Here is a 26,062-nt window from a genome sequence, read left to right on the forward strand (position 1 = left end):
CCTACAATAAGAATGTATTAGTCCAAATATATGCACTAAGATGGAAATGAATGGACGAGTATGCTATTCTAGACCCTGTGACAAAAGGCGATTCTCTTGGAGAAGAATTTAAGAAACGAAGTCATGCAATCGCAACCAGTGGAGAACGAGACCAGGACTCGACAGCGGGTCATGGAGAGTGGATTACGAGTGGTTGGGGGAAGGTGGGTGAAGACAACAGCCTGGGTGCATTCGGAAGCAATTACCTATACGCCCACTAGCCATAATCCCGAAGGAAATCCGGTGTGGCCATGCAACTAGTACTCTAACTACGTAATCCAGTAGGGGTTGTAACTTCTCGATGCTAAATAAAATACCCTTTAAGGAGTCATGTGCGTTGTTCTTGTGTCGCTGATTTCTTATATGAATATTCTTGCATGATTATTCTTATACCAAGTCTGTCCATTGCAGTGTTCCGTGACATGCGGAGTCGGCGCGCGGTTCCGTCAAGTAAGCTGCAGTCTACCGGATGCACGAAAGTGCAATATTACTGACAAACCAGCCCCCGCCGTTTTATGCAACATGGGGCCTTGCGCGAAATGGGCATATGGAGAATGGGGCCGGGTAATATATGAAATCTTATATTTCACGTCTTTTACATGCCAGACGAGCTGGCATCTGCCTACCCTTCAGTGGCCAATAACCTGCTTGATTATATACGATATCTAATGTTGTGTTAGATCAAAGTCGCAATATTTGTAGATGGATATGTTAAATTAATGAGTAATATATAGATAAAAATCAGTATCCATTTCCAAGACCTGTCAAAACTAATTCATGTGACAGTAGAAAATGAAATATCTGAAAATTACACAAGTAAGTTGTTTCAACAAGTAAATTTGATCGATGGGTCGCATATATTGAGGTTAATCGGCGGCGGCTACACCCGAAAATGCAAGATAAATCTTCGCGACAAACGTGCAATGAATTTATCAATTTACCGTGATGCAGGGGATATTTCTCTCGGTATGATGCCAACCCAATCCGCAACCACTCTCTATTTTTCGAACCAAAAAATACAAAGTGCAAAAAAGAAAGTAGATGTCCTTACAAGACGAAGTGGAAGTAGTCGGAAAATATAGCTACTTGAGTAAGTATATAGTACAAGCAGGCAAAAGCTGCCTAGTAGTACCTCGGATATTAGAATTACTTTTTTACATGTGAGCACCTCTGCATATACGAGTTATACCCAATTTCAGGCAACAAAGTGTATGCTCATTAGACTTTCGATGTCATTCACATCTTTTATGCAGATGCCCTTTCACAGTGTGCTACGCTTTGTGTTTTAGTGCAGCGCGCTTTGCGGCAACGGTATTCGAACCACCAAAATTGAGTGCGTGGACGAAAGAACGGACAAGATTTTAAGGCCTCATCACTGCAGTGGATTTCCACGTTTGCCGTCGGTGAATGTATCGTGTCATCAAGATCAATGCGTCGGCTGGCGGACATCAAGATGGAGCTCGGTAGGATATTGGCAGTCTTTGTATTGGTAGTACAGATATATCTTGAATAGAGAGTTATAGATATCACTGTGGTAGTATTTGTGAGAGGACTGTTAGGAGGGGAGATCTGGATGCAAAAAGTGGGCCGGATATTTTTAAAGAATTATATATCGAGACAGTCAACATGACGTCACGTTATCAGTTGCTTAATTCGGCTGAATGACCTGACCTCTCGACTAAACAACGATATAAATTTTGGACTAGTTTTCACTCTCAAAGCAGGCCGAACCGATGCTGGAATAACCATTACATTCGCGCCGCAGTATTCGCAGCCAAACCCGTTCAAGATGGGTCGGGTACAAGCTCAATCTCACATAAGTCACGCACAATCGTGCATTACTATAAAATATCACGATTGCTATATTCATGTATCGAGTTTTCTTTCGTAGTTGAACCAGAGATAGTTACACGTTACACTGGTTCGTAATTGATGATTTGCTATTGGTTTGCAGTGTAATGTACGGTGTGGCGCTGGAATTCAACGAAGACGTGTCGTGTGTCCACGATTGGGACAGTGTGACCTGAGCAAAAAGCCTGCCAGTGAGAAATCATGTCTGCCGCAGATTTGCGCCGATTGGAAATCGCTAAGTTGGAATAAGGTGACCTTAATACTTTTTTATATCAGTAGTGTAGTGAAATCTTACATATAAATAGCCATATCTGCGCCGGTACATTAGCGAATTTACGACCCGGTATTTATTAAAATTCCATCTTCATTCATGAATTTTCTAAAACTGAGGGGTGGATCAACCGTTTTGGCCAAACCGCCACATGCGGCGTTCAATGGATTGCCATCTGAGTGGTGATAATCTGGTTTTTAGTCGTCAGATAGTTAAGTCTAAAAGATAAGATACTGTGCTCACGACTATTCAAAAGTGGAGATCTTTTAAAGTCATCAACATCCCAAATTTGGTAGTCAGGCTAGTTAGCAAGCAATGATGCCAATTTCTTCTCTCGGACTGCAAGTTCGCCATTCATTAGTCATTACGTAGGGTCGTAGGCGATGTATACGTCATCTCGTCGATAACCACGCGGGCCAAGGGGTTGGCCACCTTTGCTCTCTAAACTTTAAAGGGCGTAAGCATAGGTAAATGTATATTTCACCGGAGGCTTTCAATCAGTTGTGAAGAAATGATAAATTCATTATGATCTATACATAAAGTTGCATGCATCGATGATTCTGGTGGGACCGGAGATTCGTCGTGATTTTCTATATACATTGCTGTGTTTGTGAACCATCTACTAGTCGCGGGAATACATACATATCCTCTTATGTTTCAGTGTTCGGTACATTGCGGCGGTGGTATCAGAACCAGGGAAATAATTTGCGTTGAACGCGAGACGGGACTCCTAACGAATTCAACCTTATGCCAGCCTGGCTTGAAACCGAAACGGTCAGAACGGTGCAATCAGGGCCAGTGTCCGGTAACAGATTACGGTGAGTATGGAGTGGAAGTAGACAGGTTTTTTCTTCAAAGAACGGCGTATCATACCTGCATCTCTAGTCGTCATTGTCCTCCATATGAGTATTCAGTAATAAGCGATACTATTATTTTCGTTCGCTCGAGACATACATTGTACAATGCGATAAGTCACAATGCGAAATGGGTCATGGACGTAAACGTATAATGAACAATTACCACGATTATTGAGCGCCCGCTGGAAAAGATTAGGCCTAGTGCCCTTATCAATTCTTCTGTCAGCTTATCAACTGGGCCTACAGTACACTTGTGGTGTTGAGAAATTATACATGACGTTGTCTGTATTTCAGATTTCGCTAACTGTCACGCCGACCGACTTTCAGCACAATTTTGCAATCTTCTACAAAAGCTTGGGCGATGCGTGCAACCATCTCTGGCGATTCAATGCTGCGTAACATGTAAAACATACCTCAGCGTGCGGCAGGATGACAAAATATCTTGAACAGTTTCATATTTTGTATTATATTTTGTGTCTCTTCTGTTTTTACTATTTATAAAATTCTTTCTAAGTAAATTTCGTTTGTCTTGTTCTATACAGCATATTCATTTGAGATTGCTATATGAGTTCAACAAGTTTCGCCGTCAGAAGGTTGGACCGTGAATTATCTTATGCAGATATGCCTATGTCGACAGATCTGTCAAGAATAAGGCATGACCTACACTCTAATTGCGCATCAGTTACAACTAGGTCTGCAATTTAGTCGCTTAGATCTATAATATCAAAATATGTAACCATATAAAAGTGTAAGTACTTTGACTTCATGAAAAGGAGAAGCGGGCGTAGGTGGGTAATCCACAGCCATCGGCGCGAGAGGATGCAGTTCGTTTCTCGGCACAGTGTCGGAAAGTTATATGGGCTCCTCCTCCCTTGCTGTTCTTACGGCTTCATTAAAAAAACACAGAACTGGTGATGACCTAGATTCGAACTTTACGGACCTATATTGGTTGGATCAGTTTCGAGAATCTTGACGGTTGCATATGATTTCAATGATACTTCCTGCGAATAATTTCACGAACTCGGTAAAATGGCAAAGTGTTAATGGGCTGAATCTGAAAATGAATTTGAGTTGTCGTTTTGTGAGTAGTCTTGGAACTGTTGAGTGTTGATTCGCTTTGCTTTTGTAACTTTTGCCTGCAACTACCAAGGAAATGCAAAACATCATCAAACTCAAACGTAGCAATTCTAATTTTGTTTAACTCGCCAGCAATAATTTCCTCTTTTTGGTTGCTGAAAATATGGTTAGCCTAAAATTGGGCCGTAGTCGTGAATGCTATATGTTAGGCCCTTACTCTGTCGTTGTGGCATAATGTTAATTACATTGAGTCTTGTGCGTGGCGCGTCTTAAACCCGACAAAAATAACACTGGTCAATGCAATTTTTGTTGACTTCGATCCGACAATCGATTTCGACTAACTTTTGGGCGCTGAATACAAAAATGACGTCCGTTTTTCTCTATCAGTTTTTGGCTTAGTTAACCCACATAATAGCACTACTATTAATATTTTGTGTTTATGAATAAAACGTTTAAAAGACCACAGGCAGTCGAAAGTATATCAATAGACTGCAAATAAACATTTGCACTACTTTATTTGGTTGGTTTAAACTGATATTGCTTCTAAAGGTCAAATAAAGTGCGAGTTTCAGGGTCCAAATTTACGCTAATAACCCATAATTCTATAAGGATACTCGAGCAATAGTCAGCTAACATATGTAAGCTCCAATCGACTCTGGTATCTTCCCCATCATCTTCAGATATTGGGGACATTTTATCCTTGCCCATCTCTGACTATGTCGAGGTTTTAGGGAAATTATTAAGATATTTTAGTTTTTTTGAATGTCTGCTGTCCGACATAAAAATATGGCAGTGACACATGTGTATCAGGGTTACATGTGCTGTGCATCCTTATTTTCTGACCCCTAAGAAAACACAATATTTCAACGCTGCGCATATGATCCAATCGAGATCGTGATATTGCAGCAATTCAATGTTTCTGTATTATTCTCAATGTTTCTGTCCTAATATTGTTATACGAAGACTAACCGAGTTTGCAATTGTTACTGCACCTAAGACGTTGACATTTCGAAGAATGCCACACTTTAGGATCCTTTTTGAGCTACCAATAGTCATTTGCCATTCACTTGAGTTGCAAATGGGGATTCCTAACTCCTCCAGTAACATAGTATCATGCCAATGCCAGTATCACGGCAATACACAAAGCTATACCGAAAGTAGGGCTGCGAAGGAAAGGTTGATTCTCCCTATCGAAAGTGAGATACCTTCTCTACCTTGACAAGTAGGCTAATCTTTTCGCACTTCGTAAGGATGTTGAAAGTTCCGAAAATCTCTATTCCAAGTCCCAAAGCTTATGTCAGATCAATAGCTTGTGTCGATGTACTGAACTGTACTGTACGTTCTGAATCATATTCGATTTCAAAATCTTCATCATTAGGCCTGCTGTCACTATAAGATCTTCATCATGATCCAAATTATCGAGCGTATAGCAGTTTCAAGTTACACTGGATAAGCTGAATGGGGCATTGGATCTATAGCTGATAGTAAATGTAAAGTTTATTTTTCTTGCCCTATCCTGCAGTTTGCATCAAGTATGTGTGTGAAATATCCTCGGATGGTTGCATCCTCCTAGCCAAAAATGGATGAAAGCATCGGCCTAAAGATCGATACCGCTACCCTTTTTCCTGAAAATTTAATTGAGTCATTGGCTATATACCCCATTATATGGTAAAGTGTGTATTTTTATATGGTATGGGAATGACTAAATTCGTTAAAATTTGCATATTTTGGGCATATGTGGTAGAGCAAAAACTTGACGTGATTGAAGAAAACCAGCGGCATATTTAGAATCAGCATGCCAAAATTAGCCTAAAACAAGTGCAAAATCAAAGTCAACAAATCTTTCGTTCAAAATTGTTGACCATATAGTGTAATGGATGCCACTGATGATGACTATATGACTGTCCTTTCCGAAAATATTGTAACAGTAAGCAAAGTTCCATTCGCATGCTATTATGAAGTATGAGATTTCATGGTTGCAATGACTCGAGTCCGACCCGAGTCGCGATTTTTTGGTGACTCGAATTGACTTGAGTCATTTTTTCAAATGCGTAAAATGACTCGACTTGAGTAAATTTTTGTATTGACTCGACTTGGTACTCGGGTCATTGTGCGTGCATGACTTGAACCAACTCATATGACTCGAGACTACGACGGCCAAGATAGACATTTCATTATAAGTTCGAATAATTTAGGGTTGCCATACGTCCGGAATTTCCCGGACATGTCCGGAATTTCACAGTTCAAACTGCGTCCGGAAGGAAATTCCAAAATATGCCTAAATGTCCGGAACTTTGAACGTTTGAATCAGGATCAAAATATTTTCATAAATGAACATTGAACATAAACGATATTATTTTTGGACAGATTTATGTCACTTGAAATTTTTCTTCGCGGTGAGCGCGATTTAGTGTTACCTCCAATGATTTTAATCTGTGAACCACCGCCTTCGCCAAACCTGAAATAAAAAAATAAAAAATAACCATCATGTAGCTTACTGAAATAAGTCTAATTGTAATCGCAATTATATGAAAACGGTATATTCCTAGAGTCGGTTAAGGCCATTTAGATGCTTTAGTCAAAGATAGTGACTCTAAACCTGGGAGTCGTTAGTCTTCATTCTGGGATGAAGTTGTTGGACGTAATCAGCTTCCAAAATAGGCCGTAATAAAGTTTGTGCAAAGGTGCTGATAGTACTTCAGTAATAGCTCTACCGCTAACTATGATCATGTGGGCAGAAAAAGGATCAACATTTTATAGCGATGCATGGAAGAACCAATATTATAGACAGACTTCATTCACAAAATTTAACGACCAGATGCATATAGAAACCAGATGAATATATGGTAAGCCGCTCAGAAGTTGCATCGATTACCTTATGGTGGGCTCAAGATCAGTGTTTGTTTCGACGCTGAAAAAAGTTGTTTCGGTCCTCGTTACGACACACAACCGCATAAATGCACCGACCTAACATTATAGCGGTTGTTGATCCGGTTCGTGGCCACCTCTGGTCGATAGGCAAAGCTTTGCTAGTGTGACGTTATATTGACTGTGTATCACTAGTATCACACCTCAATTTAAAATCCGCTAGTGGGCGCTGAATAGTGTCCGGTATTTGCTCCACAGAAATATGGAAACCCTAGAATAATAGTAAAGTTGCCACAATATTGGTATTTCGTCTATCAGTCCTGACACTTGATAATAGGAACAGAAATCACTATTTCACGAATGCGAGCCATTCTATATCACTCGAGCAAAGTTGAAAAAAGAGGGTTGAACCGGATTGAACTGAAAACTGGACTGTGAACATAAACACTTGGACTCGGAATCGATTCAAAACCCTATGACTCGGACTCGACTCTCTACTAGCTGACCTGGACCCGGACTTCACTAGGTGGCGAATTGAAAATGACTCGACTTGACTCCAGTCAAAACTATAAAAGTGAGATTGACTTGTGACTTATTATTGGCTACAACCCGGAGAGCGTCAGCCGTCATTGTAGAAATGAACAGTCAGACACCTTGACTGTCGAGGATGCCATAGACTACTCCTTGTCGCTTCGACATCTTCCTGTCTTTTCATTGTATCGCATTTTTGTGGTGTATTGAACTGATAAAATTGCTAATAAACCAATGATGATGATGATGATGATGATGCGGGTTGAGGACGCCTAAACGCAGCCTAGAAACGGATTCGTATTCATGCACAGATTCAGTACGTTGTAGCAGACCGCTGGTCCTTTGAATTCCATGTCCCTAGCTAACGCCTGGTATCTGTTATGAAGGAAATGTACTGTGCTCTTATTAGGATTTCACTATATCATGACAACCATTAGAACGCTACTATCTCTTCTAGATTGCGCAAGCTCCGTAGGCATTGTTACGCCAAACAGTCCTAGCTATAGTGCTGCCTTTTTCCTGTGCTAGAACTTTAATAGTCCGTTCTCATTGGCTATAGCCTTACAATCACTTGCATTGTTACGAATTTTAAGGGTATAAAAACCCACGTTTTCCCTCATGTCTCCCCTTGAGACTTGAGATTCATCTACGCAACATCGACGTACGCTTCTCCGAAATACATCTGTAACGAGTGCATTTGCCCGGCTAAGAATACTCACAACGACAGGATAGCAAGTCGCCATCAGCTACGCATTAGCTTCAGGCACCACGAGCCTTCTGTTACAACGTGGCCCGAAAAATTCTTGATCGGAACCAGAGATCACCATGGAGTTGGATTTCGATTTGAAAGGAAAATAATGATCTTGGCCGGATTCCAATCAATTAATCAATCAATGAAAAGATTATATTTTCATCTGCCCAAGACACACACACAATGTACAATGCGATATGCAAGGCGCACAATGCGATATAATGAACAGATAGGGAATGCCGAACGACAAACCAGTTGCGGTCTCTTGAACTGGTATCCATTTCGACCAAGTGCCCGACGTCACGGTCTTCTTCGAAGTTATTCTTTCTTCGTCGGTCCATTTTAGAAGCTATTTGCACTTTTTATTTCTTGAGGGGATCTTTTTTTCTGGGCTTTTTTTGTCGCCGTAAGAGCAATTACACGTGGGACGAGGAGCCAAGAATAACCTCCGACGGCGGGAATCGAGCCCGAGCCGCCTGCTTGGAGTGGGTCAACGCTCACCACTACGCTATCGATTTACTATAGAAGACAGTTAATACGAATATTTTGCAGCCGGATTTGTTAATAAAATGTTTACTCATTTTTCTGAATCCTCCAGGCACAGGATTTCGACCCGTGCGCCAAACACTGAGCTTCATATATAAACAACGTCACAAACCTGAATTTTCATTTGCCAGCCGGATCCGGATAGATTCGGATTACGAAGATATCTGCTTCGAACCAAAGTCACTCAACTATGACTATCAATGACTTTGCTTCGAACCGAACCCTGACTGCTCAGCTGCTCAACTCAACAGTCCACTTCTCTGCGCTAACTATACCATACCTGCAACTGCAATCTATTGGGACGAAAGCTGAGTTTTGTCGCTGCGTTATTTGGACACTCCACTTCCGGGCGTTAGCTTCAGTTCAGGAGCTTGTATCATTTTAGCTATGAAGTGATGGAGGGTCGATGTAAGTTTGAAAAAGAAAGACACATTCGATTCTTCACTCGGAATTTACAAGTTCTTCCAAGCCGGTATCAAGTACTCGATTCCAACAGGTTTGTTGTTGTTGATTACACAAGAGCCGTTCATTATTTGATCAATAGTACGGATGTTTAAAGATGAAACCTCTGTAGTACGCTATTTTGTTTGAGATATGAGACCGATGATCCCATCAACGTTTCACTTTGCTAGTAGGCCTACCTAGTAGCCCTCTAGTACTAATTTGGTACTGGCATTTTATATCAAATTTTCTCTCTACATACAAATAAACTACCGGTATTGTATGGTACATCCACAGTTGCATTATGCATACGAAATTGAATTTAGTTCTCATTGATCTAATGTTGGGACCGGTATTCGTTAATAATTGTCCTGTATCGTAAATGAGAATGGGGCTCAAGTGGATTTACAATATCATTTTGAACGTCGATAGAATTATTAGATACATGCTCTATGTCAACCTCATTTTGAAGTATTATTTTGGTTGCAAGTTATGACCAAAATAGTACAGTAGGTTTCATACTACTTCACACCTGAATTGATTTTACTCGCAAAGATTCTATGAAATAGAAAGCTCAGAATCAAGAGGAAAGTTTAGTGGGTTGGGTTTTGCATATTATACTGTACATTGGACGAAGATGAAATTATAAACGATAGTGGGTTGTTTGTTGATAATATTGATAATAAATTTCAGGCTTACCATCGCATTTTTTGCACTTTCGGGACTGGATGTACTGAATGCACTTGATCGCCTTACATCTCCCAACAAAGAAGAGATTATTGAATGGATATATAGTCTTCAAGTAATACCTGACAGAAACGGTATGTCCAACTATTCCAACTATTCTATTGAATTCTCTACTAGTTGCTGACGATTACCCCTGACGAGTGTCAGCCGAAAATATTCGGGTTCATTTCAATATGAATATACTATCCAACTATTTGTATACCTACTGTTGAAAGCTTGACAAAAACACTAGAGTGTTAGCTTGTTGAGTGAAGATCCGTTCAAAATGTAGCTGTGCGAAAAAAAATTATGTGACTTAAGTATGAATTAACTGGATAGTACCCCATTTTAAATTACTTTACTGCCTGTATGCCGAAGCATGCAGCAACGGAATACTTTGTGGTACTCCAACTGTGCTGAATCGATATAATGGAAATATACTTATCTTCTTCAACTCTTATCACAATTGACTGGTCATGGTCATGATTCGTTATCCCAATTTGCTGAATATATTAAAGACATGTTTTAGGGTCTTGATTGATCCAAAATCGATCTGCAGTTTTGTCACAGTCCATTCATTATGCCTTATCACAATGATGCGATTTGCATTCCAACAACTGTTTTTCATTTCAGGAGCAAACTCACAAAAATGTGGATTCCGTGGATCCTTCACTAACGGCGTTTCTACCGACAAGGTTTTTCTATCGTCTACTTTTTTGATAATTGTGTGTTCTGGAGAATTAGAGTTGATCAATAACGATAGGTATTGTTCTTGAATATATTTTAAATCTACTTGGGAGTATTTGTATAATTTGTTAAGCATCGGAAGTGAACCTGCTTTCTTCAACTATTTTGTTTATTGGATGCCCGAATCATTGTAGTCTTGAAAATTTCTACTACCAGCATTTCATAATGTTTTTACACTGGCAATTGATAAAATTTATCAGATCTTACTGAAACGAAATTTCTAAAAATTGATAGATAAATTCTGATTTTCTTCGGATTCTAGACCAATCAGAGTCACCATGATTTCGACAGCAGCCACATTGCTATGACCTACACAGGTCTTGCATGCCTGCTAATCCTCGGTGATGATCTCAGTAGAGTCGACAAATATGGCTGCCTGCAAGGAGTGAAAGCTCTTCAAATGAAAGACGGGAGGTAATTGTCACATAAGATTGCAATGCCGCTCAAAGCATGCATCATTTATTTTTGAAGATTGTCACCTAATAATGTAGAGCAGAAATTTTGTAATATTATAGGATAGCGACCTGTCTACAGGCATAACAAGACCATTTTTTTCTGGGAGCTCTCTAGGGATGTAAAATGCATCAACCACATTCTCTTATGATCCATCATTATGTCAGTGAGACTGTTTCATATTTGGCACCCACTGGTAAAGTGTTGAAGTTATCTGTACGGTAAAGTCCCATTTGCTGCATTTTTATCTAACCGATTAATTACACTGGTCAGCACATATTTTTAGGCAGACAAAGTAAGAGTGGTTTTGGGGGTCTGAAGGGCTCTGATTCCGAATATGGCCTTGGTTTTTTCAAATTGGCTCTTGTGGAGATAACCCATAAGGCTATTTTGACCAAAATCTCCTATTTTCGCGATAATGACGAGATATAAAATCGGCTCAGTCGTACAATAAAGTTTAGAAATTCAATCTACTTGTTATTTTTACACACAGAAGACTCTTTTAAATCAAAATACAGCAACAGCACTATATTTAGGGCGTATAAGATTTATCATAGTTCACGGATATCATTTACATAAATAAACTTCAGTCATGTATATAAGTATTTACCTAGATACTCGAATAACGTGGCATTAATTCAATCAGTTTTACATCAACCACCTATTGTAAATTTGAAATAATCAGTTGGAATACAATAATGTTGTTATATTTTATATCAGAATTGTTTTTTGTACGATTTTCGCCTGCAAGCTATTTAGTGCAGTTTTTCGAAACGGTGCGGCAATGGTCTGACATATTATGTTCAATTGTTCATCTCATCTGTCCTGATATCTTTCTTTTGTTGTCCTGATGTCTTGGTAGAACCTATCCCCTTACTAATCAACAAGATGATCAGGAAATATATCAAGATGACTGAATAGGAAGTGAACTTTTATGCTCATGTTTGTGCTCAAGTTTTCGATATGCAGAAACAAATTTTCGGACCAACTGTTTGTAGAGTAGTTGGGTGTTTTGTGATCATCTAAAAAGTTTTATTTACTAGCCTACATCTCAGGAGAAAGTTCATGCAGTGAATTCCTTCCTAATGTGAAATTGGAATCTTTAATCGATATCCGAATATACCAGATTTGAGCTTCCCGTTTGATAGTGTTACTCGGTATACCCACTTTGTTGACTCAGCGGAAAATTATCCATTTACCCGTCAAAAGAAATGAGACACATATGAGTATTGTAGTTAAGCCTTTCAAGGACAAATGTTATAGTCTTATACTCCTTTTAAATCTTGGTAGAATGAAAGTCAATTAGCTATTTATGCGCAGTATAAAATTGGAAAAAAAACTACGATTTTCTTCCTTCCAAGTGAAATATTTAAGGGAAAATACAGTGATTTTGGGCTTTTTTAGGGGTATAAATATCTTCTGACAGAGAGCCAATCTGACAAAACTAATGTGATATTCGTAATTAGCAACCTCAAATACCCCAGAAACGGCTCTCAGATGTTCTGCCTAAAAATTTTTTTTTCATTATGTTGACCAGTGTAATCAACAGCAGTCAGTGGTTTAATATGCTGTGGTAATGTATTTCGTTCAATTTTTTCTTCATCTTTTACACAAGTATTTACCATTGTGATTTTTTCTTTAGCTTTGAATCCACGCTTGATGGTAGCGAGAATGATATGCGCTTTATATACTGTGCTTGTTGCGTCTGCACTATTCTGGACGATTTTTCCGCTATTGACAGAGATCTCGCCGTTCAGTATATCATGAAATCCAAGGTACGCACAGTTTCAGCCATTATACTTTCGACTAATCGCTATTAGGGTAAGCTGCATCATTATGGCATACTATCTCTCATTGTTATGTTCATACAGTCCTACGACGGCGCTTTTGGACAGGGACCGGGCCATGAAAGTCACGGGGGCTCGACATATTGTGCAATATCATCGCTCTTGATGTTGAATCGGTTCGGCAGTGCTCTGTCTCTTCCTGATATTCGGAAGTAAGTTATTAGTAGGGCGATATTTTTGACCTAAAACTGGGAAGATTTTGACCTAAAAATCTAAATTTTGACGTTTTTTGACCTTAAAACACTTTATTTTGACCTTGTGTATGTAAGTTAGGTGTTTTCCTCGCATAATGTTAGAATTGTACTGCATATCTTCATTTCTGGTTGGAACTGTCTGTCCTTACACAGTAGTTTATTTTTTGACTAGAAAAATGACAAATTTTCACATGAAAACATTAAGAATTCCAGTAGTTACATCACGCATTATGTTAGAAATAATTAAAATTTGTTGTAGTAGAACGAAAGATACTTTCCTACATTCTCTGGTAGAAAGTGTCTGTTGGTACCATGTAGCTTGCTAAGAATGGAGAAAGAACGTTCAAGTGCAGCAATTGTTGGCTGGCAACATTTAAGTTGTGCGTACACTGCTGGTGACACACCGTGTTGCTTCATTCTGACAATGTTTTCTACATCACAATTTTCATCATGCGTTTCATGATATAAGAACCAATGCCCACGCAGTCTTCCTTCAGTTAGGATATCGCGGTATGTTCAGCATAACCCCATGTCAACCTATTTGCTTCATTTGGCCATTTACGATTGACAATGAGCAGATATTGGGATGAAAAGTAGGCTACAAGTTTTAAAATGTCAAATGATAAGTTCACCGACAGTGCACATATCTACGATACAAAAGAAATGCAGGTTGCAAAAAGATTTTGACTTTGCAAACAATTTTAATAATTTTTTCACCCAACGCTGCAATTTTGACAAAATTTTGACTTATTTTGACATGCCAAATCAAATCACCCCAGTTATTAGCAATCTTAGGTAACTTGGTGTCTGAATTTGTTTCCTCGGTGTTACAAAAGTACTTGGTTTTAACAATAAGCGAAGTTGTGCTTGTGAAAGTTGAAATTCCTGTGCTTGGTGGCCCGAGCGAGATAGTGTAATGGTGATGCGGCGGGCTTCTCGATCCTAGGTCGTGGGTTCGATCCCCGGCCGGGTCAGACCAAAGACTCGAAAATTGGTATTCGCAGCTATCCGGCTAATCGCCCAGCAACCACGGATAGCATGGGGGAGAAAAAATGGGGGTGCAGACTAGGTGACCTAGGTATCTCATCTCCGTCGTCAATAGCATCTCGATGGTGCAGGCGAAAAGAATATCATATCTCTCTCTCTCTAATGAAAATGTTGCGGTCTCAAGTCGTTATTTGAACAGCCATTTGCGGTGAAAACGTGGATTTTCCTTTGCAAAATGTTTGATCTTCTGTTCTGTATAGATTGTGAGGTCACCATTCTATCGATTTAAACAACTGAACTCAACTCAATAATATAGCTCTCATTCTCGATACTATTGTAGTATCTAGCACGGCCTTGCATGTATGCGTCCATCGAGTTATTGGAAGCGTCTTCCCGTCAGACTAAATCCAAATTATGTGTATGGGGGTTGTAACGGGATATTTGTTAAGCTAATAACTCGACCAGTGTCACTTTTTCGATACTTACCTTACCTGTATTCAGATTACTGTACACTTCAGTAATTTTCAGACTCCAGAGGTGGTGTGTCAACGCCCAGAATGCGGGTTTCCATGGTCGACCTCATAAGGATGACGACACTTGCTATTCTTTTTGGATCGGCGCCTCCTTGAAGGTAGGTTGCAAATATCCACCTCACACCCGTATTTCGAACGCTAGTGCTTGTCTCGACAGCTAATTGGATCATTTGATCTTTTCGATTGGGATGAGAATGAGCAGTTCATTTTGTCAACGCAAGACTCTGTGATTGGCGGTTTCGGGAAATGGCCTCAGAGCCATCCAGGTGTGTATGATAGTTTTGGGTCTTTTTTGTATTTGCGATATTCCTATTTATCTGATTTGTTTGTGAGTGTAAATATCGGTGCAATGAGGCGGCACAACTGGCACAAGACACGATTTGTAACTATCAAGTCGAAAACCAACTCTCAGATGGCTACCCCTATCACCATGAAATTTTCAGTTGCTAGATGTCACTATGCTATATACGAAAAAAAAAATTTTTGTTCTACCCTGCAGATTGTGGATTTGAAGGAGAAAAAATGCACCGACACGGGGAATGCGAAATCTCAATGTTGTGAAGCCCTTTTTTAATCTAATGCCTTCTATAGGAAGTACTAGGAGAGAGCTGTGTTATGCTAAAATTTGAAGGAATATGTGCAACCTCACTTGGAGAAATTCCATTTTGAAATTTCAAAATGTCAAATTTCAGGTCATTTTTTCAAACGGTTTCCGGTGAAGCCCCGTAATTCAGAGCAAGGTAGACCTAGGCCAAACGACTCTTAGCATAACACAGGTCTCGATGTTCGCTTTTCAAAAAACCCTCGGTGAATACTATACGACACGTCATACACATTTTTGATTTACCATGAAACTGTTCAACAAAATTTTACAATGGAGAAAAACGTTAATAAACATTTTAACAGTAATAAAAGATACTAAACCGGTGCCGATGAAAATCGAAATTGTGAAGTTTTCAGTTATGTTTTGGGTAAGATAAGGCCATGAGGTAAGAGTATAGGTAGTATGTAGATATTTCAAGCCAAGAAAAAAAATTTAAAATTTTGATATTTTTTCTAGATTTTGACTTGCTAGTCCGCTTAATGACAAGCACTGGAACTGGATGACGGTGATGATGACGTCTTTTTATTTAGTCATCAGCTTCCCAGATGCTACTCAAAATTTGGATGTCCTTAAACGGGCACCACGCCCCAAATATGATTTGGTCCTAAATTAAAGTTGATAGTGTGGTACCAATTCCTTTCAGTCATCGTTGTTACGTCGTCCGGTAAACACCGGTACGATACGCCGATACTTAATGTATCTAAACTGCCTTGATATCGTAACACCCAGTTTCATTCATAATATCGGCTGACAACTATTTGAAATTCATTCCCTGCTCTGACCGCGTCGAGAAAGTGCAACAGTGAGGAGTGCATGACAGAAATTTTGCAAATGGTTAAGGAGTGACGCGTCACCTCAAATCACTGATCGATGGACTGCTATAAGTACACTTTTCATGAAAATCTTCAGGCTGCAGTTTGAAAACGGTGACTCTTTGGGTAAAATGGCTGCTTCCAAAATGTTTTTCACACATCAACTAAAATTTGAGACTCAATCATAGTTAGAGCATGGTGTCTCATTAATTTTTGTTTCATGTCAACCTCTACCTGATTTCTCGTGGCACCCCAATTGGAACCCCATATTGAGAACCACTGGCCTAGAGCAATATCAATGGCTATTCCTACACTCAGATTGATTGTTATTTCTCGGTGTTACGCGCCGACAACTGTGGAAATTGTACTTTCAGACGCTCTCCACAGTTACACGGGGCTGTGCGGACTGACGATGATGGGTCTGTACGATCTCAACCCCATCACGCCCGCTTTGAACATCACCGTAAAGGCTTCAAATCACATGTTTTCGTTACACCGAAAATGGGCGGAGCAAGGGACTAAAGTAGACAACCCCTTGACGACTATGAACTCGTTAGGGGGTCACATGGGCTCCACGCTGGGCGCGTTTGTGCTCGGGGCGGGGGTCGTTGTACTGCCTTGGCTGTATTCGTACTTTTTTCCGTCAAAGATTAAGTAAAGTGTCGTATATTTGAGTCGATCCGTGTTTTTAAAGACCTATCATGAATTATTGATCTTCACTGCTCATTCCCGTTTCGCGAGTGGCCGACAACAGGGCGGCGTTATTCTGTGCTCGTGTCTCCTAGTGATTGCCCAAGAAATCTCAGTATTCTTGAACAATGGCCGTGCTCTCGAACTCGAGGTGGTGTAATCGTATGTCCAGCTTGTCGGCCAGGGTATAGTAGTTGTCAAGAAGATTTGGGTAACTTTATTCTGTGGTGAGATGGTGTTGCGCGTCCAAATTTTGTTGAAAGGGCATACTTTATCTATTAATCCAGCGATCGCGTGTCTGGTAGGGGTCGGGTAGCTTCGCGTATTGTAAATCTGATTCTTAACCTGCGGAGAATAGTTATTAGTTACTTATAGTTATAGCAGTGCTCTAAGTCTTCGCGAACATCACCCCAGGATTCAGGGGCGGCCAACCAAATGTGGCCTGACGTAATTCTCGAAATTAGTGACAATATCAACCACAAAAATCCTACCCAGGTAATCTATTGTGAACTTGCAAGGTCAACAAATGTTTGATTAGCCTGAGAACGAAATTTGGGATGTTGATGACAAAAATATCGGTTCTGAAGCATATGCGCAGTCAGGGGTAGCCTAGTTTTTCGTAGATCCTTCATGACCATTAGGGTTGTCCAAAATTTGTAAAATCTCAAAAAAGATGCGTATCCATGTCTCATTCTGTAGATTATTGATAAAAAACGTCAATGAGCCTGCAATAAGCTTACAGGAAAGTCGTTAACATTTGTGTGAATGCGTTTGAAAGTAGCTGCCATGGAGTGGGCGTGTTAGCGACCATAGAACGGCGAGAAGATTAGTAATCACGAAATCACGTCTCTTGATTGGTTAATCAGCTATGCTTCAATGATCACGACCACGGTGGCTTGCTAATTTTGTGCTTCTACTAGTTCATCATCATCATCATTGGTTTATTAGCAATTTTATCAGTTCAATGCACCTCAAAAAATGCGATACAATGAAAAGAAAGGAAGATGCCGAAGCGACTAGGAGTTGTCTATGGAATCGGACACCCACCTTGGCCTAGGCGATGTAAAGAGGAGGCATGCACACTGAATGAAAGTAAAGAAGATAGTATAGAAAAAGGAAGCGACAAGAAATAGGGCGGCATGTCATGGGAAGCGAGATCGATAGGTCAGTCGTGGTCCGGTAATCTTGAGGATGGACTGTATTTATTTAGTAGTAATTGCTTGTATTTCGACTTGAATGTGGACATGCTCGTCGACTGCCGGATGGCCGGCGGGATACTGTTCCACACATCAGGTCCGGCATATTTGATAGAGCGATGATCTAGTTCAAGAAGTACGCTAACGGCAATGATGATTCTGTAAGCGCATTGTACGTTGGTGATTAAATACTAAAATGAGACACTTGGTCATTGAATTTTGAGTGTTGAAACTAGATAACGATAGGTTCAGAACAACAATACCCTCCTTCAGGCATGACAGAGGTGAAACAGCGAATGCTTGTGAACTTATAGATCCCACAGAAATACCTATGATTAGATCTGATCTGATATGATTGAGATTACGCCAAGTGGTCCTGCCTTTCTGGCTGCAGTGCAGGTAAAGTATATTAGTTATCGCCAAACTGGTGCAGCACACCATGTGAGATGGATTCTGGGCACAATCCCGTATGCTCAGAAGATATATGGGCCGACCAGGTAGCTTACATTGGGACTCTAAAGAAATGTAACTACCGCACCGCTTCAATACATTCTTTTTTACGTCCATGTTTGGTTTGATTCAAGCATTAGTCGTGATGCAGCCGGTAATGATCTAAGATTCATTATGGACATGCTAAACTATACAAGTGAACACTAACAGTCTTTTTGCTGGTCCTACCTGCTTAGTCTATACTTGCCTTTAGACCTTTTTCCGGGGCAACATTGAGGACTTAGACAGCACTCGTGGGTATGATTCATTATGCTGCAAGAATGTGACAAGTGTCAAGCATAAATGGTTGATTCATCCAGCCCGTACAGCTTTTAAGACTTCAACTATATGGGCTACCACGACAAGATAAGATCAGGCACAGTGGTGTCAATGTCAAGTTTTATATTTGTATTCAATCATGGAACATCCCTCTGAAACTAGAAGTTCGTTCGCCACTTGCATAAGCGCCTTGGCAATATTGAGTCTCGAGTTTTTGTGCTTTCCCTCGATGAAAACAAGGCATACAGGCTACAACGGTTGCCTTCACAATAAGCCATCAAGTCATGTATTTAAAGTTTATGTGAAGCAGCTGTTCTTTGCTCATCATGTATTTCGTCACTCAACATGTTCTGAATTAATCTTAAATCATTATCTGCGGACCAACCTACAATGCGCTTACAGAATCACCGCCGTTAGCCGACTCCTTGACCAGCTGATCAGCAAGCCGCCGTGGTCGTGATCATTGAAGCATAGCAGGTCAGCCAATCAAGCGCCGTGATTTCGTGATTACTAGTCTGCTTGCCGTTCTATGGTCGCTGACACGCCCACTCTACGGCAGCTACTTTCAAAGGCATTTAGACAAATGTAAACGACTTTCCTGTGAGCGTATTGCAGGTTCATTGACGTTTTTTTTTATCTATAATCTATAAAATGAGACATGGATAGGCATAAATCTCAAAATTTATGAACCATTATGCCTAATTATAATAATTAATGAACCATTAGGCCTAATGACCATAGAATAGAATATTTCGTTTATTGACTTGACATTTGTCTTAGCACTTCGCGCGATTTATTGTCACTCGAATTCTTTCATTTGGTATTGCATGGTGCCCCCTCCAGAGAATTAAAAATACCCCCAATGTACAGAATTGAGTCTGTATTTGCAATTATGAGAGAATGTGTCGTGAAACATGCGACTTCGCATCTGCACTCACAGAAAGATCGTCGGCGATGAAACCTTTGCAATAAATGATAGACGCATGTTCACCGGAATCGTCGATATTGATATCTCCTAACGCCGAATAATCCTGTCCTTACCAAATTAGCCCAGCAATAAACTGAGTCGACCCGCAATATATGCAATCAACATTGGTATTGACTAGGGCAGGGGTTCTCAGCCCTTTCTTCGCCGTGGCCCATTTTCCGGTTTGAAAATGTGCTGTGGCCCACCTCTAATCTTAAAGTCATAATCCTGTTTAATGCGTGGTAATCGACGAGGCCGATATGCCTATTTCTCTAAAATATGCGCATTTTTCTCCTTATTCAAATTAATCAAATTAAAATATGAACATGTCGGGGCATGTATTCGCGCGAAGCGCGACGAAAATTTTCAAGTTGAATGAATATCTTCCTACAAAGGACCGACGAAATCATTTTGGGCCCCTTCTAGCTTCCCCGATTGAGGGTTTGGGTACGGCAGTTACATCTCTGGTAGATCATATGCTAAAACTTCTGAGTATTTTATGATCGTCCGCTGCTCCATTCGCTTCGCGAAACACAATGATCGGATTCCCGCACACACTGTGTGATTGGGATTTTAGTTCCACTATTGAGGGGAATAGTATAATCATTCTGGGCCACCTTCAAACGATTCATTTGTGAATGGGGTGCTACAGAGGAGTGGAGAAAGATTTTCATATTATGCATGCTGTACGATGTATATTTTATGTCACGCACTGAACCAACTGAAGTTGCGATGTCGGTATATCCAATCCGGTGATACTATCAATTCATGTGACTCTTCCATTATGTACATTGATTTCCAGGCATGACATTTTAAACAAACTCCAATTATTAATCCGCTCCGCTGAATCCTCAATCCATTACTATTCGTTGCGGTGGTGCAGTATACTTCCACCAGAAGTTGCTAATAATTTGCATTTATGGCCATTTTTAACTTACAATAATACGACTTGCCGAAGTACAGTAAATCAATCACACTTCATTACGAGTTTATTGCACGTACACCTCATTCAACGGCATACGACATTATGACCCTGCCGGAATAATAATTGGTTACTTCAGCATTACCTTCCAGGTATTATATACGTGAAATTATTTTAGTTGCTCTTAGCCATAGGTAGTCATAGCCAGTGGAAAAAGCCGCCGTTTCTGCCTCCCATTTTCGACTTGAGATGCGGACTCCATACCTACCACTACATCTCATCAGAGTCGGATGAAAAGCTTTATGTAGCCAACGTATAATCAACTAATATGAATTCGTTTTTAGTTAATAACACAACAAATATTACTAAACTTGAATTATTTCTAAAATTTTCCAAATAGCTCTGTGGCCCACCTCAAATGCTCTTATGGCCCACCCTTTGAGAACCCCTGGACTAGGGTTACCATATGTCCTAAGATGATTTGTCTTCTTTTTTGAAAGTGTCCTCGGAAAACGCCTAAATGTCCTCTTTTTTGAGAATTTGTCCTCTTTTTTAGAATTTTGGTTAAATTTACGTGCAAATTGGCAGAGATATAAGAAATCAGCGGCCAAGTAGCGGTCCGACACGGGGTTTTCGGAAATGACCTTTTTTCATAGACAGGCGGTAATTCTGGATTTACGCCTTTTTTTAGTCAATCGACCACAGAGTCGGGAAAAATGTACCATTTTTTCAGGATTTTACTCCAGTATTGTAAGTCTGATAATTCTGAAAAAGAGTCCTCTTTTCCGATCCCCAAAATATTGTAACCCTAGCATTGACAGAATTCATTCATTAACTATGAAAAAATTTCACTAGGACGTCGCCGCACATCGAGTTTTCATGACATAATTGTTATCAATTTTGATGCGTAGTAATATCAAATCCGGTTCGCTCCTGTCGGACGACTAAAAAATAGTCATCAACATTCAAGTGACCCGAGGGCCGAAAAGGTTGGCCAACCCTAAATTATAGATCATTGATATAGGTGTACCATTCACAAGTTGATGAGCACTGATATATGGTATTAGCCCATCAAATCGCTGCTTCCTATATGCCCGACGCAATTACGCATCACTGCTGCGTCATTACTTGCGAAAGATCCGGCTGGCACGATGCAAGATCAACTGTAATTAGGACGACATCCGTGCATTGTCATGGGCGCAGCAGTGCGATATATTGTGTATTGGTAGAACTAAAATGGATTACGCGACAAACAGACAAACATACTAGTTAATAATAGTATGTAATTGAAAGTTTATTCGATTAGGATGCCTTCTGTTTTGAATTCGGACGTGGGCCCATTCAATGTGACTGAAGTGATGGAGGTAACACAAACTGGCGAATTGTATCATTTTCGGCGGGTTATCATCGTCTGTGAAGTACTTAGTATTTGTGTTCTGCTATCAACGATTTGGATTCTGGTGTGCGTAGGAGCATATGTGAAGAGATGCAGAACTCGGATTGGACGTAAAGGAAAAATGATGTACGTTGCGCTCTTCGGCAGCATACTTTTAACACTGCCTGATGCCATCATGGTTCTCACTGTGTTTCATGTTCAAGATCTACCTGGCGCGATGATTCATTGCGAGTTACTACTGGATTTGACATCGGCGACAGCGTCTTTGAGTTTGTTTGGAACTTACGTATTTTTATGGATTCGTTTGAGAATGGTATACAGATACAAGCATATGAAACTGATCTATGGAACACGCATTCTGTGGATTAGCTTCTCATTATTGCTGCTACTGAGTATTTGCATCGTTGGACTTGCTGTACTTCACATAATGCCAGTGAGCACGATTGTCAGCGATATTGGATGCATCTACAATATAGATGACGACAAAGCAAGCGCAAGATTAGTGACTTGGGGCACGATTAGAAGTATCGAATTAACAGTGACCACTCTGGTTCAAACGGCATTTTTATCCTTATTTGTGTACCCAATCATGCGAACCAGACGCACCATAACAAAAATGGATCCGCAATACCGGGTCAAACATGACAGAATAGCCATTATCATGAAGAGATACAGTATATGTGCTTGTTCAGTTATTGTATCTGATGTCGCCGCTGAAGTGTGTATGCTATCTCTACCAAAGGGGTATCCTGGAGTAATCGGATGCACCATTTGTGGGATAGACATATTTATTGACGTGCTATGCATGGTGGCCACATTTTCCGGTTACAAAAATATTTTGTCGGTATTTTGTAAAAAACATGAAGAACTAGTAGCCGGTCACAGTGAAACTTATGCCCCATCCAGAAAAGTTTCAATAGAGGGTGATAATAAAAATAACAAGTAGTAGTAAATAGTGCGCGATGCGCGAAAAGTGATTAGGGCAGTGGTTCCCAACTTTACCGATATCGCCCCAGAATGGTGTATTTTGATAAACAGGGGGCGAATATAACGAAGGGAGGGGCGATTGGGGCGTAAATGTTAGAACGCCTTTACGCCTTTAATCGGCACGAAACCAATCGTTCTGGATCTGCCTCGAAAGTTGACTAAACAAAAAAGGCTAACTCCCACCGATTATGCATTGAGACGGGTCTTTCGAGAGTCGTGTCGAAAAAATGGCCTTATTTTTAGTCAATTCACCAGCGATCAGAGTTCAGATCAGAGTAATTTTGTTGTATAAAATTTCAAGTTTGTATGTCCTCTTTTTCGGCTCCGGAAATATGGGGTCGGGGTGGCGACAATATGAGCCGAGCTTTATATGGGGGCGATGAGTCGTAGAAGTTCGGGAACCACTGGTTTAGGGTCTGGTATGTTGCAGTATGACTGCGGAGTAACACCTCGTGGTAGCTGATATTACACGACTTTAATCTGTTTACCGGAGTAAGGTTTCAATTCAATTTCTTCTGATAAGTGTGAGCAGGTCCAAACAGCACTTCGTCATCCTCCTAACGTTGGTCTTGGGCCTCACAGGGTGATCAACCGAAGTTCTGGGGATTCATCCCCGGACTGCCTTTTAAGACGGGCCATTTCACCATTACTCGAATACGCGAGTTTTCATGATGTGTGAAGTTAGTGTTTATGTATGGTCTACTCGCGACAAGCGCAAAAATCTTTCAAATTCGTGACTGAATTTTGTCAATAATATTGGTAATTGCATATGTTACTATTCATTTTTGATCTGCCCTCAGCCCACGTGATCAGATTCATCGGTAGAGCTGAGGGAGGTGATGTCTTTGAAAATTCTACATGTTCGCGTTTAAACGTACGCGAAATCTGCAATTCGGACGTTCGGGCGGGTCTTTCATGAGTGTGTGTGAAAAAATGACCTTTTTTTCTTTGTTATTCAAAACAAAATGAGTTTCCGTAAAAATTCTAGAATCGGCCGGTTTCTAGTCCGGTAATCTAACTTTTGTGATTTGTAAAAAGTGTCCTGCTCTCCGGATTTCAAAATATGGCAACCCTATAGCTAGAGTCAAAAGATATTAGAATCGGCCAAACTTACAAGACTACACTAAAAGAAAAACGAAGGTTTCCGTCCAACATGCGGGGGTAATTTTCTGTCAAGTTCGTCTCGCCGCTGATACCCATATTAAAATCTAGAAATCTAGGTAAGTAAATGTCCGCCCCGCTTCGAGCTTCCCCCAATGGCATGGGTGTTTGGCGTGCGGCAGCTACGGCCCTGTTAGTTAGTTAGTATCTGCTGCATCATTTGTGCTAAACGCGACATTGGCTATCACTTGTCAGGTTGTTGAATAAAATGATGATGATAAAAGATACTGCAATTGTAACAGGCAGAATTATCATCATCGTGAAATGAGAGTTGTTTCCAATTAGTATGGTACGGCGACGCAATGTAGGTAAGATAATTTGTTCTGCAATGGCGCGTGCGTAATTCATTGATTCTGCGATTGTTGAGTGAACCGCTCACAGCCTACCTATTAGACAATCGACACGGTCATTATCGGAAATATTTCTCCGCAGGAATTTTAAGCAATGTACTGCCCAGTTTGTCCAGTAGGGTTGTTCAAAAAAAACTTTTTTCCGGATCCCGCGGATTCACTGATGAAATTGCTAGGCTGCACGCCCAATTCGGCTCAATTCCAACCAGTATACGCCAACGCAGAGCCAATTGAAATTTTCGAATTTACTAGAAATATAAAAAAAAAATTCACATTTTACTGTCAACCCTAGGAAATTGTTGAGCTGTCTATAAAAAACGATGCAAAACAAATTTGATGCAATTCTAACCCGTAGAAGGGAAATTATTGCAGCCGAAAGTTTTGAATTTGCAAAAATAACGTACGGTGGAAAATCCCAGAATTACGAACGAAAAACTCCAATAACTTCGCTTCTACGGGTTGGAATTGCGTCGTGTTTGTAGACACATAAACAATTTTATGGTTTTGACATTAAATTTGAAAAAAGTTATTTGAAATTTTTATAATAAATTCAAAAAATTTAATTGGCTCCGCGTCGACGCATACTGGTTAGAATTGAGCCAAATGTTGTGAGCAGCGTTTTTAGGCAGCCTAAAAATTTAATTAGAGAATCCCCGGGATCCGGAAAAATGTTATTTTCGAACAACCCTATTGTTCAGGTTTGCTAGATCATGAGATTTAAAATGTGATTCGTTAAACTTAATGCGCAGCGATCAACTGGTTTCTTTAGTCCTGGGTTGTTAAATCCTGACGAACGCGATGATCCACTCTCATTCAATCCAATGATATATATACATCATATATATATCATTGATCAATCCAACTTTAGAATCTCCGCCCTTAATTTTCAGGATATGCGTGAAGTAAAATATGATATGCGTGCCACTAAAAATGGGAGAAACGTGAGAAACTTTTCGGCTGATTCAATTGTGTATAAGGACTAAGGCAGAGGTCTCAAACTCAAATGTGCTCGCGGGCCAGTTTCCCAGTTTTGACGGCGCCGCGGGCCGCAGCATTTATAGGGGTATTCTATGTATTTCCAAGTAGGCCTTATTTGGCGGGAATGAATTGTCCTATTGAAAGTGAGCCGATCCAGTAGACTGATAGTAACCACACATCGTCAAAATGTGATTTACTTTTGTATCAATTTACACCTGGCACGAAAAGAATCATCACATTTATTACTATTTGAATATAATTGTTGTTGTACTTGATATATAAAAATTATAAGATATAGACACCATATGGGCGGACAAATGTATGATGCCATCATAAAAGCTATCGGGTTATTATTTCTTAGCTACTATGAATATTTTGAATTTAACAGATTGATAATAGAGACTGATCTGATATCAAAACATTTTTTAAGTTGAGCATTGTAATTCCAATCCAGGATTCGGGCTATACTTCTGATAAGTTGGCTGTTAATCTCATGGTCAAATATCTCCAAA

General features: G+C 40.1%; 2 protein-coding genes and 1 long non-coding RNA gene across 4 annotated transcripts in view; all 3 read left to right on the forward strand.

The window, feature by feature from the left end:
- The window catches only part of LOC145446731 (A disintegrin and metalloproteinase with thrombospondin motifs 7-like), a 55,629-nt gene extending 52,093 nt beyond the window's left edge, over positions 1-3,536 (forward strand). For both annotated transcript variants that reach the window (XM_080325081.1, XM_080325082.1), the window contains exons 24-29: positions 73-203; positions 451-603; positions 1,329-1,502; positions 1,994-2,140; positions 2,823-2,979; positions 3,313-3,536. In XM_080325081.1, the coding sequence (XP_080181207.1) occupies positions 73-203; positions 451-603; positions 1,329-1,502; positions 1,994-2,140; positions 2,823-2,979; positions 3,313-3,464 (914 nt within the window). In that variant the 3' untranslated portion in view covers positions 3,465-3,536. The remainder of the gene's footprint in view (positions 1-72; positions 204-450; positions 604-1,328; positions 1,503-1,993; positions 2,141-2,822; positions 2,980-3,312) is intronic.
- Positions 3,537-9,024: 5,488 nt separating this feature from the next.
- LOC145446028 (geranylgeranyl transferase type-1 subunit beta-like) lies at positions 9,025-16,970 on the forward strand. Its single transcript, XM_080324214.1, has 9 exons — positions 9,025-9,287; positions 9,926-10,053; positions 10,592-10,653; positions 10,968-11,119; positions 12,801-12,933; positions 13,030-13,157; positions 14,715-14,817; positions 14,877-14,985; positions 16,510-16,970. Exons 1-9 carry the CDS (start codon positions 9,187-9,189, stop codon positions 16,791-16,793), a joined length of 1,200 nt encoding a protein of 399 aa, XP_080180340.1. The 5' UTR covers positions 9,025-9,186; the 3' UTR covers positions 16,794-16,970.
- A 248-nt stretch (positions 16,971-17,218) lies between these two features.
- LOC145446030 (uncharacterized) lies at positions 17,219-19,661 on the forward strand. Its single transcript, XR_013917177.1, has 2 exons — positions 17,219-17,470; positions 19,536-19,661. It is a non-coding gene; the product is annotated as an uncharacterized LOC145446030 (long non-coding RNA).
- Positions 19,662-26,062: the final 6,401 nt, after the last annotated feature.

This window comes from Botryllus schlosseri, chromosome 9, assembly GCF_051294905.1.
Source record: "Botryllus schlosseri isolate E-star chromosome 9, Bs_hap1, whole genome shotgun sequence".
Classification (NCBI taxonomy): Eukaryota; Metazoa; Chordata; class Ascidiacea; order Stolidobranchia; family Styelidae; genus Botryllus; species Botryllus schlosseri.